The sequence below is a fragment of the Nannobrachium achirus genome (assembly GCF_963921795.1).
Source record: "Nannobrachium achirus genome assembly, chromosome: 11".
NCBI lineage: Eukaryota > Metazoa > Chordata > Actinopteri > Myctophiformes > Myctophidae > Nannobrachium > Nannobrachium achirus.
Genome location: NC_137820.1, coordinates 20,023,272 through 20,039,552, shown reverse-complemented (window position 1 = coordinate 20,039,552; position 16,281 = coordinate 20,023,272). Strand labels below are relative to the sequence as shown.

The following is a 16,281-nucleotide window of genomic DNA, read 5'->3' as shown; positions in this document are numbered from 1 at the left end:
ACTTTTTTTTTCCACAAATGCAATCCTAGATTTTTCAAAGTGCGATAACTCGGAAACCAATAGGTTTTAAGCGCCTGTCTTTTAGTATGTTGTATAGCTCTTCGAGACGAACGTGTGGATATGAAATTAATTCTTTCTTTTTTTTTCAGATTGTCTTCAAAACCCCCCAAATTACATAAGACTATAGTAAGGCGTCAAAACATAGATTTTAAGTCTTAAATTTCCGATATTGCCTATCTTTTGGAATGTTGTATAGCTCGTCGAGACGAACGTGTGGATGTGTGACACATTGCTGTGCGACCCCTGGAACCCTACTTTTTTTCCACAAATGCAATCCTAGATTTTTCAAAGTGCGATAACTCGGGAACCAATAGGTTTTAAGCGCCTGTCTCTTAGTATGTTGTATAGCTCTTCGAGACGAACGCGTGGATATGAAATTAATTCATTTTTTTCAGATTGTCTTCAAAACCCCGAAAATTACATAAGACTATATATAGTAAGGCGTCAAAACATAGATTTTAAGTCTTAAATTTCCGATAGTGCCTATCTTTTGGTATGTTGTATAGCTCGTTGAGACGAACGTGTGGATGTGTGACACATTGCTGTGCGACCCCTGGAACCCTACTTTTTTTCGACAAATGCAATCCTAGATTTTTCAAAGTGCGATAACTCGGAAACCAATAGGTTTTAAGCGCCTGTCTCTTAGTATGTTGTATAGCTCTTCGAGACGAACGCGTGGATATGAAATTAATTAATTTTTTTCAGATTGTCTTCAAAACCCCCAAAATTACATAAGACTATAGTAGGTAAGGCGTCAAAACATAGATTTTAAGTCTTAAATTTCCGATAGTGCCTATCTTTTGGTATGTTGTATAGCTCGTCGAGACGAACGTGTGGATGTGTGACACATTGCTGTGCGACCCCTGGAACCCTACTTTTTTTCGACAAATGCAATCATAGATTTTTCAAAGTGCGATAACTCGGAAACCAATAGGTTTTAAGTGCCCGTCTTTTAATACGTTGTATAGCTCTTCGAGACGAACGCGTGGACATGAAATTAATTATTTTTTTCAGATTGTCTTCAAACCCCCCAAAATTACATAAGACTATTATAGTAAGGCGTCAAAACATAGATTTTAAGTCTTACATTTCTGACAGTGCCTATCTTTTGGTATATTGTATAGCTCGTCGAGACGAACGTGTGGATGTGTGACCCCTGGAACCCTACTTTTTTTTGACAAATGCTAATGCTAACAAATTGTCTTCAAAACCCCCAAAATTACATAAGACTATAGTAAGGCGTCAAAACATCGATTTTAAGTCTTAAATTTCCGATACATTGACACATTGCTGTGCGACCCCTGGAACCCTACTTCTTTTTCGACAAATGCTAATGCTAACAAATGCTAATGCTAACAACTGCTAATGATAACAAATGCTAATGCTAACAACAACGCTACACAAGGTTGCACACACTTAGCGAGCTGCAGGCACACTTAAAATGTATTAGAAATGTTCTCCTAATTCTAAATCTAATCCTAGATTTTTCAAAGTGCGATAACTCGGAAACCAATAGGTTTGTCTTCAAAACCCCCAAAATCACATAAGAGAAGTATGTCGTCCAAACATAGATTTTAAGTCTTAATTTTCCGATAGTGCCTATCTTTTAGTATTCTGTATAGCTCGTCGAGACGAACGTGTGGATATGTGACACATTGCTGTGCGACCCCTGGAACCATAACCTTAAATGTAACATTCCAGCTACTTTTGAGCTCATTTTTAGCTACTTTTTAGCAATTTTTTGTTACTTTCTCCTAAATCTTAAATCTAATTCTGCCTGACTCAACACAAAGATGATTGTATTCATAACTGATAATATATGATAGTTTGATAGACAACATGACAGATAATAGATGATACAGTTTGATAGACAACATGACAGATAGATCACTATCTATTAGAGGATACTACCATATTTCCTGTTATTACATATCCGCGCCTTCATTACGGTAAATGCGTGCGTTTGTGTTGTGCGATCATCGACGTGAATGATGACGGGCGCACATGTTATCTTTAGCGTGGTGAAGTTTAATCCAAACGTCAACTGCTAGTCAATAACATCGATCCCGTTGACAATGGATCGTCTATCGCTATCATGCGTCCTGCAGTGTAGAGAATGGAGCACAGAGACACCCGATGAATGAGGAAACCGGGCGGTTCGGCCGCTAAGCTTGATGGGAAATGTAGTGTTTTTTTAATCCCCCAGCGAGGCAGAAGCATAGAGTTACAATAAGTTAAGAATATTTTATCGTAGGATTCCCTGTTGTCTCATGCTGGAGGCCTCAAAGAAAGGCTATTTTGTTTTATGTTTTACCTTGCACATCTGGTTACATTTGGTAATGTGAGTTATTTGTGTTTTGTTCAGAGCAAACACCTGGCAAAAAAAACATTGATATTAAATATTGATGATGATGATAGTTAAATAAAATTGTATTGCGATGCATATTATGTGACTTTTTATGGTCCAACTGAAAGTACATTTTGTCAGGAGACATAGTCGGCCCTTGGGTGTTTTCATATTCTCTAATGCAGCCCCCTTTGAAAAAGGTTTGGACACCCCTGCCATACCTGAAGGCAGCATTCAAGAGAATTGCCTTGTCCAAAATCTCCTAAACTTGAATGCAGCATCTTATGTTGAAATAATTGCCCTCTCTGTGTAGAAATCCATGCTGTTACGCCACATCTCCAGTATTCACTTGATTATGCTTAGTTCACTGTGGAATCACAAGCACCGAAGATAGCCGACCTCTAAGCTCACAGTGCATCGCAGCGCGACGCGTTGTGAGCTTGGAGGTCTGCTATTTTCAATATTTTATCCCCAAAGCCCTTTTAAAATTCAGCCCCTTCCTCTCTAACATTCTCTGCACGTCTCCTGCCTGGCCCTATCTACAACCCTATGACAGATTGGGAAGGTGAATGAAAGAATGAATGGTGCATTTATATAGCGCCATCTTTATCCAAGGAGCTGTGCAGAGATTGTGCATGACATTTCACCCATTCACACACTGATGGCAGAGGAAACCATGCAAGGCACCAACCTGCTTATACCAGTGTTTCTCAAACTTTTACATTTCAAGGTCTTCCCCTTAACTCTGACAGTACAAATGGAACCAAATGGGCCCAATTAGGGTCCATTTGGTTCCATTTGTACGCTGTCAGAGTTACAGACCAAGTTACAGACCTCTATGGGTCAATTTGGACCCCTCTAAAGGAACCCACAAGATCCCTGGAATCCCACTTTGAGAACCACTGGCTTTTACCATGGGTCTTCTTTCTTTGTGATAGAAACCTTTTTTTCTCCTATTTTATATTAACCACTTGAACCCCAGTGTACATATTCGGAGAACTTTAGCCAAAAATAGCGGATCTACAAGCTCACAATGCCTCACAGCGCGTGACGTTGTGAGCTTGTAGATCAGCTATTTTTGGAAAAGAGATTTGGTGTATAGGGGAAAAAGAGCACAGTAAGTACAGAGTGAAAGGTCAAGTTTATTAAGTATTGACAGTTCAAGTGGTTAAAGATCTGAAAACACAAATTGACATGAATCAAAAATACACTGATGATTGTGCTGTAAAACAAAACTATCTGTTGTGCTTCATCTCTCTCTCAGCTAAGGGGTCCCTGCTTCATCTCTCTCTCAACTAAGGGGTCCCTGCTTCATCTCTCTCAGCTAAGGGGTCCCTGCTTCATCTCTCTCTCAGCTGAGGGGTCCTGAAAACATTAAAGACCCCTGGCTTAAAGAGGCAGTGCCATAGTTTTGTACTTTTTCTGGTTTTCATGTGTCTAGGAGGTTGACAGTACTTCATTAAACCCCCTGGTGTGGTTGTTATGAGCAAATATGTATTCTCTTTGTATTTGTTTTTTTTCCCCTGGAGGGTGCCACCTTGAGGGTCAAAAGTGCCAGTCCAGAAACACAGATACAGTTACATCACAGAATCAACTCCTCCCCTAATTACCATTCACCCAACACTGTGGGGTGTGGCTAACTTCAGCTGGGTCACCACCCACCATGACAACCAGGCATATTTAATGAACTGGGGGTGTGGCGACATAAAAAAACTAATTTTATTTTCTGTACACTTTTTTTTTAGTTACCTACTCCTCCCACAAGGGAAATTCAGTATTTTCAGCCCAGCCCAGCTGATTTTCTGCCCACAAGGAGCGCGTGAGCAATTAGGGGTTAAGAGTCTTGCTCAGGGACACACATCGACATTGCTACCCTGGCCTGGAATGGAACCTGGGACAACCAGGGGCTCTGATTCCGAAGCCAAGGCACAATATGACGACTAGACTGTACATCCACTATCACTGCTGCCACCAAAACCGGAGCAGTGGTGGCCCAGAAGCCAAACCAGGAAAGGTTATCAGCATACAGCCTCTACAATGTCTGTGTGCATAATATAGGCCTATGTATTTCTATTTTATTTAATATATAAAAATAATGGATTAGTCAATTCGCCATTGACTGATGCTTCTAAGTCAAGATATCGTATGGATATATTCATGTATAGCTAAACTTATAGATTGGAAAGCCCAGAGAACTCACTTTTAGCAAACATGGCAACCCAGCGTAGGTCCTGCCTTCCGACCTTTCACCCCTCACACAAAAATAACTGCAAAAGCAAAGGGAAAAAATTGAGAGCAAAAACTTAGAATCTGAGCAAGGAGACAGAGTTTGAGAGAGAGAAGTCTTTTGCAAAAAAGGACTCTAAGTCTCACAAACTAGAAACACATATTCAAACAATTTGTAGTAGCACAACACGTTTGCTTAGTTTTAATTGTTTTACTCTAGAGTTTTAAAAGTTTTGTTCTCATTTTTTGTTCTTTCTTTAAAATATATATATATATATTTTGCTTGCAACTATTTTTTTTTATTGCTGTGTGAATCTTTTTGCTGGTTTATAATTTATTTTGCTTGGAAATATGTTTTTTGCTTGTGGTTTACATTTTTTAGCTGTTTTTTCATTTTTATTTTGCTTGGATAATAAAGGCACAATTGTCACTCCATAGAAAGCTTCTCAGTCTGTTGTCCTGCAATCAAAGTTGCTTTAGTTTTTACTGGAGAAAAAAAACATGCATTAATTGTTCAGGAAATGTCCAGTAGATGATGTGTATGGGTCAAGTTACAAGCTTTGAACTTGCAACAGAGCAGTCATTTGTGATTTTGAGTTATTTACAGCAGGGGGCAGTCAAGTGTTGCGTATTGCACATCAGAGAACAAGAGGATCCTGCAAATCCAGATATAAAAAGAAAGCTCCAGCATCAACACATACAAAAGGCAACTCATTAACAAGACATTATCTTTTATTCAATAAATAATTTACATTATAAACAGATGGTGAGTGTGGCACCACTTTTGCTCTACATTACAAACACAGTTTGATCTTTCTGGCATGTCCCATTTTGGCTTCTCATTTTATTTTTTCTTCTCAATGCTGTATTTTATACCATTACAAGTATGACAACCTCTATTCACAATCAAGTTCAAACAAAGCAAGAGCTAAAACGAAATGAAATCATAAAGTGCTTTTAAATCAAAAACATGAACACCTCAGAACATTTTCCATTCCCTTTTTAAATGGGCTGGAGTGTGTCCAGCCTGTAGCGTTTGGTCTGACACCAAGTAACTGCAGAGAGAGCTTAAAACATAACCAGGCTGTTATCAGGGCCATAGAGAACTGGCACCAAGATCGGACCAGTGTAAATGATCAATATATAACTAACTACACATAACAGCTTGTTCTGTGGTGTTCATACTTTTGCACAATCCTTAAAAAAAAGGGTTCACATTCAATAAAACATTTCTCATATAAAAAATTGTAGTGATAAATTCAACACAACAGGTAAAATACAAATTTAACTCAGCAACTCACAAACATATATACAATCTCACATTACACATTTAGAACCATATACTGTACTATAAAACCACAATACAAATTACACCTATTAACACAAGATTCAACATTACAATCATTTTTATTTGTTGGCGGTGATCACCTTTTTGTCAAACTGCATTGATGCTTTCCGATAGCAGTAGTTATTTCTGCCAAATACTTCAGTGTAAGTAAATATTACCATGAAACCTTTCCCAAAGACGTAATAGTATCTATAGAGGATGACAACTACTACTACATTACCAGACACTGTATTTGAGAGCCAAAGTTTAAATGGAAAACTCTCGTAGCAAGGAATGTCTTGATGAACACAAGAAAACTAACGGTTAAACTGCAGCACAGAAGCAAATGGTAGTCTTACAGTGTATACATGTTCACTGTGGTTCTGTGAAAGCATTTTGTCCTTTTTGCTACCACAAATTCACCCACTGAGACAACTTATATACATACAACTAAGAATACCCGATGTGAATCACTAAAATCCTCTAAATTGACTGAGAGATGAAAATTTGACTGTTAGGAAATAGTTGGCACGGGGGCTTGTTTCTTTGGCAAACACTTACGCCATGAATTCATGTCTACGCACATATGCTAATCATTTGTTCCCTACATCCAAGCCATGTCAGCAGATTGTAAATGCAAAAACTGGCTAGTGTGTAACTATGAATATAGGCATGATGATCACTTAAAGTTAGTTTCAAACTAGAACTGGTCAAAATAACAGCCAACATCTGCACCTTTGCTGGAGACAGTTGGCAACATTGAAGGGAGAAATAAACATTCATAAAATGTAAGAGTAGATCCCTTTTTCCCCCATGGAGATTTGTTGATTGATGGTTAAAGAGGTAAGTAAACAAACTGTAAACGTTGCTGCATTCTTGATGCCTTTTAGCTAAACGTGTCCTTAGCTGTTATGTTACATAAGTAGATGTTATATAAGGAATTGATCGTTTGATGAAAAACAAATCATTACAATATCAAACACTGACCGTGGTCATAATGACAAGGATTTGTGTGTCTTTAGTTTACAAACAGATGGAAGCAGTGAAATAATAACAACTCTGTGCCAGTTCAGTTATAATTTGCTACTTGGCAGATATTCTGTTTCAACTGACCCTAGACCACCATGTATTTTCTATATTAGAGTCTTGGGTGTAATATAAAGACATAGGGAATATTTCTCCCCCATGAGCTCTATTTTCCATTTCCGAGGAGAGTGTTCTCACACACACACACACACACACACACACACACACACACACACACACACACACACACACACACACACACACACACACACAAACACAACACACACAACAATATGACCTATTAATCTCCACAGCAGACAACTGGAGACGCTGCACTGACATCCTTTTGGCTGAGCACTTCCTACGAAAGGCTCAGGCCTTTCCAAAGCTGGAAACTAATCAAACATGGGGCTCCTTTTGGACATAGGTTAACAAAAGCCCCTGTCAGGTCCCCCACTGGAGCCACATGAGCCACAGAAAACTTCACTGCCTTGGCACCAACGAGGGGATCAGGAGAGGAGGATCAGCAAACTCCTCTTTCTGCAAGAGATCATCTCGTCCAGCCTCTCGTAGGCATGCAGCCCCAGTGGGAATGTGGGATTTAATCCCAGCTGGGTATCCAGAGCTCTGGGGGCAGTGGGGTCTCTCTCACCACCACACCCGCCATCAAAGACCGGTCCTACAGACCAGCTAAACATACATGATGATAGGTAGGAGCCAGGGGAACTCATCCCATCTCGGTTGAGACATGGCAATGCAACAAAAATGAGACTTACTGCTGGGACGAGGCTGAGTAGTACACGTAAACAACTGTGTCCCTGTGTAAGGGTGGCCTGACCGGGCAGCCACCGGTCACGTTAGACAAGAAGCAGAGCACCGGAGTGGAGCTGATGTACAACACAACAAGAGCACTCATTTACCACTCACTGACAGATATAACACGAAGATGCTGCTTGAACGCGACTATAGATGAACTAGGCAACGCTCAATCCACAGCAACACAGCCAGACAGTTCAGGAGGAAGAGCGAAGGTAGATCTTTCACTGTCTGTGCAGAGTTACCTATTAATGCATCCTTTCCGTAGATGTGGTACCTGTTGCTGTTTGAGTGGAGCATCTTTACATCCTCAAAGGCATAGTAAGCAGCCATGGTGAAGTTTATGTCTCCGGAGGAGAGGAGGTCAAACACGCACGACTGAAAATATAGGTCCTCCACAGGGAGGCGTTCTTTACACTTGGCCTTGGCGGACTGGTAGGTGAAACCATGCGTCGCGGCACCACTTCGGGCCCTGCCCACGCCGTGAGTCTCGGCCGCGTGGCCCCGGAAGGCCCTGAAGTCAATGCGCTGGTTCATGGGGCAACCATGAAGACAGAGGTACAGGTCCTGGTTGTCGCCTTCCTCCACAGAATTGACAACCTCCTCCGGCATTCGCACGGCGAAGGTCAAATAGCGCCCCACTTGCCGAACCACTATTGTTGTTCCGATGTACTTGGCCTGGATCTCCACGTGCTGCCCAGGCACCTTCTCCACCACACGGAGCGTGTTGGCTCCGTGCCGGTCTCCACCATTCTTAGAGCCATCGGCGAATGCTGCAGGTAGTTCATCCGTCTCTGCATGGTACATCTTCTGGTCCACACACTCTTGAAAGTTCGTAAAGATGATTGTCAGCTTTGTGGAAAGAGAAAGAGAGAACCCATTAGATGTCATTGCCGTAAACATGGCTTGAATATTAGAAATGCAAATAGATGGCAGCCTAAAGGTGCTGTCATTCATTGATTAAACATAGAAATTATAGGGAAGCTGGGCTACAATGTAGACATCAGATGAATGTCATTATTGAACATGACGAGGACCCACAAGATGATGTTATGTTTCAGACAAGCTGAAAATGATTTCATTCAGCGTATCGGCTCCGTAAATATTTCAACGTGTCGGTGGTTGTACTGTCTAAATTAGTATGGGAAATCTTCGTACTTTTGCTTTTAGAACAAGTTTGAGCAATATAGTCCTATCCAACCCACCACCCCACTTAAGCGTCACATTTCAGCTATGGCTCAACATGGGGGAGGCCAAGGTAAACGCCCTCAAAAAACATGAGTCTCGGCCATGTTAAATCAGGCCTCAGTTTGCAGACACAAAGACGATCCATTCATGGCGCTGAAAAACCTGCGTGTGAACCCCAGAGCTGTGCTCCAGGGAGTGGCATTGGGCCAGAGCAGGGGGATATGCTCTGTGGCTAATTAAGTACGACTGCTCACTGTTCTGTGAGCTCAGTTTCATTAAGAAGCCAATGAGCTGCTGTCACTGCAGTTATACCACCAGGTTCAGCCTAAAGACTCACTTCACTACCTAGCCAGGTCTGATGCTACACCAATCATTTCCCAGTTTCCGAAGTGCTGACACATCATATCATAAAAGTTTTAGTCAACTTTTAGGGTTTTAGGAAGGGGATGTGCGGTCTGGTTCATATGACATTTTTTAATGATGAAGGGAAATGCACAACTTATTTAATTATCCAATCAAATAGACTAAGCTAACATTAGCCAGTGCTATTCACTGAGGCTGTAGAAACATGCTAACATAGAACCCTGGTAATGCCTATCTAGCCAGGGGAGCCTTGTTTGCACAGGTGGTATTGGCTGCTGCCTTGTTTTCCCTTTGTCCAGACTCAAGATCTTGAAAAGCTGTCTCATTTGCTTCCAAGAACAGCAGTATAAAAATACCATTACTGTAAAAACCTTGAATGCTAAATTGGGCATCATTAAGAGACCTTGATTGCAGAAAATTACGCTTTCTTCAAATGCGATTATGGACAAAGTCCTCTTATACCTACGTTTAAAAGCTGCACTCATACTACTCTGCAGAATGACCCAGGCACATTAGAAGGGTTTCCAAAATTATACCAAATGCGGATAAATTGTAACTGAATTTGCCTACAAATATAACGTCCCCTAATTCTTTGTTTATGACCTTAGTTCTACCCAAGGCCATTTCAGGGACAGCCATCCCGCCTATCCAATGTACCATAAAAGAAAACAATGATAATTTATGAGGTATGTGAGCCAGCTAAAGTGGAGAAAGTATCAGCAGTTCCCTGCATGGCTTGAACACTTAGTTGAAACAACACATTCTAAAGTCGCTGGTATAGCAGGGACGTATACACACAAAGCAGACCAGACATCAATCTTGCCTTGTCCTCGGTGAAAGTGAAAGTGAAAAGTGAGTGTGCTGGAGGCCCATAGACACATTTGATGAAATAACGTTGCTATTATACTGACATATCATTTATAAAACGTATCAGGATTTGTTTGCTATTGTACCGTATATGGCCTCTTCATCTGTTATGGAACCAATCCAAACATTAACCAGAGTCCACACTAAAACAGTCGCCTGACTGCTCCCACAACTCTGGCCACATTAAAGTGGAATAGCGGATAAGACACTCTTGCGAGCAAAACGTGCACAAAGATATTTTAAAATATTTGTATTATGCATTGCTACCAAGCCATACGTCAAGCTCTTGATCGGAACGGTTTAGTTAGAATAGAGCAAATAGCTCCAGTGTTCTGCATGAAATGTGAACACAAGATGATAATGAGGAGACCCACCTTGCTGGTTGCAGTAGCCATGGACCCAGGCACTACAGGGGTGTTGGTCACCTGAACGGACAGGTATTTGTTGTGGATAAGTGGCCAGGCCCCTTCAACCTTGCAGGTCTGGAAATCATCAGTAAAGGTTCGGAGGTGTGGGTCTCCAAAGAAGCCACAGTGGGTGTAGTTGGGTGGGGCTGAGTGACGTGGGAGACTGCGCTCATAGTGGCATACCTCCGGGCCATCCGAGCGCTCTTGACTGTCAGGTGGCAGCTGTGGGGTCCGCGGGGGAGGGGGTGGCGTGCGGGCACGTGGTTGGGATGTGGGCCCCTCCTTGGAGCAGTTGTGTTGGCTCATAAGGTCTTCTATGCCATGTTGGGCTGAGTGGTACGCCAGGTCACCCCTACAGGTGCGTGCAGTCCGGCGCACACAGCTATTGTAAGCCCGCAGTGCAGTACAAAACTCCTCCTCCGGGCCAGAGTTTGAGGTGGAGGCCCAAAATTCTGAGTTGCACTTGAGGATCTTGCACTGGAGACTCACTGTCGCAGGAAAAAGGACACAGAGTTAGAACAAAGAGGTAACTATGCCACAATGTCATCACTGTACATGTTACACCTGTAGAAGCCATACAATAAGGCATGAATACGTTAGAATTATGCTTGTTTATTGTTGCCCTTATCATTGAATATGTTGAGTCAAAGAACAAGAAAAGAACATTCAATGTTCCTAAAATGAACTAAGTATTAGCAATGATGCCTAAGGTTTCTCTTATTTAGTATCATAAAAATATAGATTTATTCATAGATTTAGCAAAGAAATATGAAAGTGAGTTTCTTGTTGAAACAGTAAATAATCAATTATGTAGCCAACTTAGTAGTACCTATGATACTGGCTTTTGAAGAGGCAACCTTCCTCAACCGTTGAGACTACACAGGCTCAAAGACAATAACTGCTACTGAGCTAAAAACAGTAGAGTGTGTGAATAATTTTGAGAAGCAGTAGATAGCAGTAGTAGAGGATGCTCATTTAACCACGTTAACCATGGCATCCTGACTGTTGTTAACCTGTACATAAAGCGGGGGCTTAATTGGTTAAAAGGATCAGTGGGCTATCGCAAAAAGAAAGAGTCTCCAGGACCACCACTGTGATAGACAGGCCATTCTTCAGGTCAAACTGGATACAAGATCTTCACTTGTAGCCTACATTGTAAAGCACTGTAATCAATGAGTAAAGCAGCTTTTAAGAATCTTGAAAGAAGTGGCTTTGGCGGTTCTAAAATAAGTTCCATTAGCATAAAACAATAGTGCTAATGTGCTCCAAAAGTGCATGCCTCTATGACATGTCTTCCCTGGTAAAAGCCATTTCTGAGCAACTCTAACACAAATGTCCTTCAGACCTTTTTCCATAGCCTACTCAATGTTTGACTGAGATTGCCAGTGCTAACAAAGCTTCCATTTATAGGGGCAACAAGTTTCACCAAACATCAGAAGGATTAGATAGCAAAAGGTTGGAGCCAAACGTTTTGCGAACAATATGCGTTTGATTGCTCTATCGACAATGTTTAATAGGTGGCAATAAACCAATCCTAACCTGAAATAAGCGCCACAACTATCGCTGCTTTATCACTTTTGTTGTTTGACGGTAAGAGACTTGAAAGGGGAACCGATAAGGGTTGGCAAATGCACCTAACTTGACTTGAATGAGGTGTTCCTTTATAGACGGCAGATAAGGTGTGACTGTTTGTCAACAATGTTATCTTTGCGTGGTTATTTTTTAATAGTCTTCCGATTCATATCAAACAGCCTGCTAAAGTAAAGCAGGATAGCCTTATTGCCATGTGACAAAATAAGTATATTCTTAGAAATAACAGCAATGAAAACACTGCAAATTGTCATTTCCTGCTTGCATGAAAAGTTGAAAAGGTAATTTGAAGAAGCTAATGGTAAATCCCCCAATAACCCCCCCCCCCCCCCTCATTCTCAGTGGTGTAAAGTAACTAGTAGACTTACATTTACTTAAGTAGCCTAATGCACATAAGTACAATATTGAGGTATTTGTACTTTAGTTTACTTGAGTATTTCCAACTTCCAATACTTTCACTTCTACACTACATCTCAGAGACAAGTAGGCCTACTGCACTTAAGTACAATTTTGAGGTAGGCCTATTTGTATTTTACTTGAGTATTTCCAATACTTTCACTTCTACTCCACTACATCTCAGAGGCAAATATTGTACTCTTACTCCACTACAATTATTTGAAAACTTTAGTTTTTTAAACTTTACTTTGTATATTTTGATTATAAAACATATGTTATTAACCATACATTAGCCCTATACATTCTGGCCATTTGAAAATAGCCGATTTACAAGCTCACAATGCCTCACAACAATGCTTGTAGATCTGCTGTTTTGTGGAATGGGACATTCTGCACAATGAGCACTTTCTACTTTTGGTAGGCCTACTTTAAGTACATTTTGATACCAATACTTTTGTACGTTTTTACCAAGTAAGTTCTAATTCCGGACTTTTACTTGTAAACTTTTACTAAGTATTTCTATATTGCAGTATTGATACTTTGACTTCAGTAAAACATTTGAGTCGTTGTTCCACCACTGCATACCCCCATCCCCCAAACACAACAAGACTGCGGGGCTGCAGTGGGAGCAGAGAGAGCACACTGACTGCACAGAGAGGAGAGCAGCAGGTCTCACACAAAAAGCACGTCCATTTGACGGGGATCTGGTGGTGCTCAGCTCACTTTAATAAGAATTCATTCGGAATAATACAATCACAGCCTGGCTAAAAGCAGACGCAGCTGTGTAAAAGGCGCGTCAAAATGCAAAGAAACGTCATAAATGTATTTCAGACATTTTAAGCCTTTTTTTCTCTCTTTTTTAAAAAGTAAAAGTCATAATAAAGAGACACGGTGCAGAGTCGGCACTCGGCACACTATCCCTACTCAGGGGTCAGGGAGTTGTATCAACCATTTTGCCAACGACCTTTTCTAATGCAGGCATTAGTATGCTAATTTAGTGCATGATTGTCAAGTAAGTAGCTTGCTCGGATGGACATAGCATTTAATACGACTCTGCTTCTATGGCACCACGACTTTCCAGCGGAAAAAACACACGTCTTAAACACTGACTGCCAGTGCCAACACATTCAGTTCGTGCTCTCTTAAACACATTAAGACTGAGGACGATTCTAATGTCTTCTGAATCTATGTTTCTGTATCAGTGGTTCTCAAACTTTTTTCATGTCAAGGACCCCCAAAATTATGTATTTAACCGCCGACCCCAATCTCAAAATATGTTGTTCCAGGGACCCCCCAGAAGCAAAGATTTTAGTTAGCCTACAAATGTTCGCTTTAAAAATATAGACCTTTATATTCAAAGATTTGCACCAATAGTTAAAATATTAAATCATGGTTAAAGTGGTTTAAAAAAGGGGGGTGGGGGGTACACAGATGCGTTCCAGGTCTAATTAATCGTGCAATGAGTGCTATTCTTCTGCAACTTACCACACGGAAATATCGAGAGAAACACGGCGAGGATCTTGCAGACTTCAAGGGCCGAGGGTCTTGCACTCTTCCCCATAACCATCCATCCAGCTCGGGGTCGCACTTCACTCCTCTCCCTGTTCAGAGCAAATCACGGAAGGATAGAGCGCGTTAAGTAGACTGACTGCAGCAGAGCACAATCCGCACAATGATAATCCATAGGAGCATATGATACGAGAGATCATCACCACTAGTAGTTACAGTGTTGTTAACGCTGCCTGCCTACACAGTCACACACACAACTACTCGGCTCAATACAATTGAATTCCAATCCACGGCGAACGGGACAGGCAAGGCAGGCAATCGATCTTCCTTTTAGGGAGTGTCAAGAAGGTGCAGCGTCTCGGACTGCTGCTGACTGAGCCAATCAGAGCCGGCCGTTCTGCCCTTAAGTCCCTTCTCGGTTTCAAATTACATCTCACACTTTTTCTTGTACGACGACGAAGTCATTTTTGACCCACACACTCACAGCAGCGCTGCCTTGGCTTTGCCCACAAGAATTGTTTGATTTGCTGCTGCTGCTGTGCTGCCTGCAATCACAACTTTAACTGCGGGGAATGTGGGGACACTTCACCTTCTGCTAACTAAACTGCAGCAGCTACATTGTATCCATGTCTACTGACGTGTCCTTGACACATTGTAACAATAGAATAGTGTTACAAATGTGAAAGCGAATAACAGCAGAATAGACACCGGTGCCGTGCACTGCTGCACTGTATACACGAGTGGTTCTCAAACTTTTGTCAAGGAAGGAAAGGACCCCCAAATTGACACTCATTAGAAAAAACCCCATTTGAAAAGACATGGCTGGCTGGGACCCCCCATAAGAGAAGACTTTTACGGCTCTAGCAGTGACTCTCAACCATTTAAATTCCACGGATCCCCCCAGTTCGACACGCATTTCTGAGACCCCAATTTATATTGTAAAATGAAATCAATGTTAATTTAACTGTGTACAAATGAAATGGACCCTACCATTTGTACACTCTCTGAGTCACAGACCCATTTTAGTTCCCAACTATCTATCATTTAACTGGGGACCCCATGCAGGAACTCCCTCAAGGACCCCTGGCCTGGACCCCACTTTGAGAACCAGTGCACACTGATTGTGCCTACATTTTCCTCCATAGTGCGTTGAATGACATAGTTGTCCCTTCACTGGTTGATAGCTGTACAAGTATTAAGAGGGGTTAAGGCTTCTCTCTGTTTCAACATGCTTCCAGACAGCGTGGGCAACAGAGACTGGTTCCTCGGGCTAATGTAATGAATGGTATGCCATAGCCCAGTGTTTTACTTTTACATTTCAAGGTTTCTCCTTTAACTCTGACAGTATACAAATGGAACCAAATGGACCCATTTGTATACTGTTGCAGACTTGTATGGGTCAATTTAGACCCCCATAAAGGAACCCACTTTGAGAACCACTGCCATAAATGAACCATTTTACAAATGCAGGTCCCCAAGTAATGAAACATAATATAGTACACAGATGTAGAGGCTGCACGTGTCGTTTTAACACAGGCAGGCTACTATAGTGTAATGACAAATCCAGGTGTCATCAGCACCTGTGAATGACTAAGCATTTGTTGGATGTAGTCTCACTGCATGCTGATTGGAAAAGCAAAAGTTGCTCATAAGCCAACTCAGCTCAAACCAGTCTCACCACATAAGATGATCCAAATTGGGATATAGTCATGTTCTATTCAAAGACAATTTAACTTTCAAAGTTCAATATAGAGGTTAGCTCACATGATTTCACCAGCATAACCTTATTTATCACTATAGGCCTAATCTCATAATGAATTCATACGGATCTACATGGACATAATGATCATCTCTCCTCACTATAACCTGTTGCTATAATCACCTTTCACACATGTGTGAGATACTCTCAATAGTATATACCCTATATTCATCATTGTATTATATGCCCAAGGACTTGTTCTGTTCTGAATTAGACATGCGCTGTAAATTATTCTGATCACTGCCATGCAGTGCGGCATGGAAAAAAAGAAAAAAGAAAAGAAAAAACGAATCAGAATCCACTGTCCATGGCGTTATACCCGAAAAAACCTTACCCGGTGTTTGCTAAGAGCCAATTATGAACCATATGACTGAACCTGAATGACTGATTGATATAACTA

At 41.3% G+C, this 16,281-nt stretch overlaps 1 protein-coding gene across 1 annotated transcript; it reads right to left on the bottom strand.

The window, feature by feature from the left end:
* Positions 1-7,949: 7,949 nt before the first annotated feature.
* Positions 7,950-14,587, bottom strand: rgma (repulsive guidance molecule BMP co-receptor a; the record flags this gene model as incomplete). Its single annotated transcript, XM_080736926.1, has 4 exons — positions 7,950-8,654; positions 10,595-11,115; positions 14,099-14,214; positions 14,553-14,587. The coding sequence occupies 4 exons, from the start codon at positions 14,585-14,587 to the stop codon at positions 7,950-7,952; spliced, it is 1,377 nt and encodes a 458-aa protein (XP_080593052.1).
* Between the last annotated feature and the right edge of the window lie 1,694 nt (positions 14,588-16,281).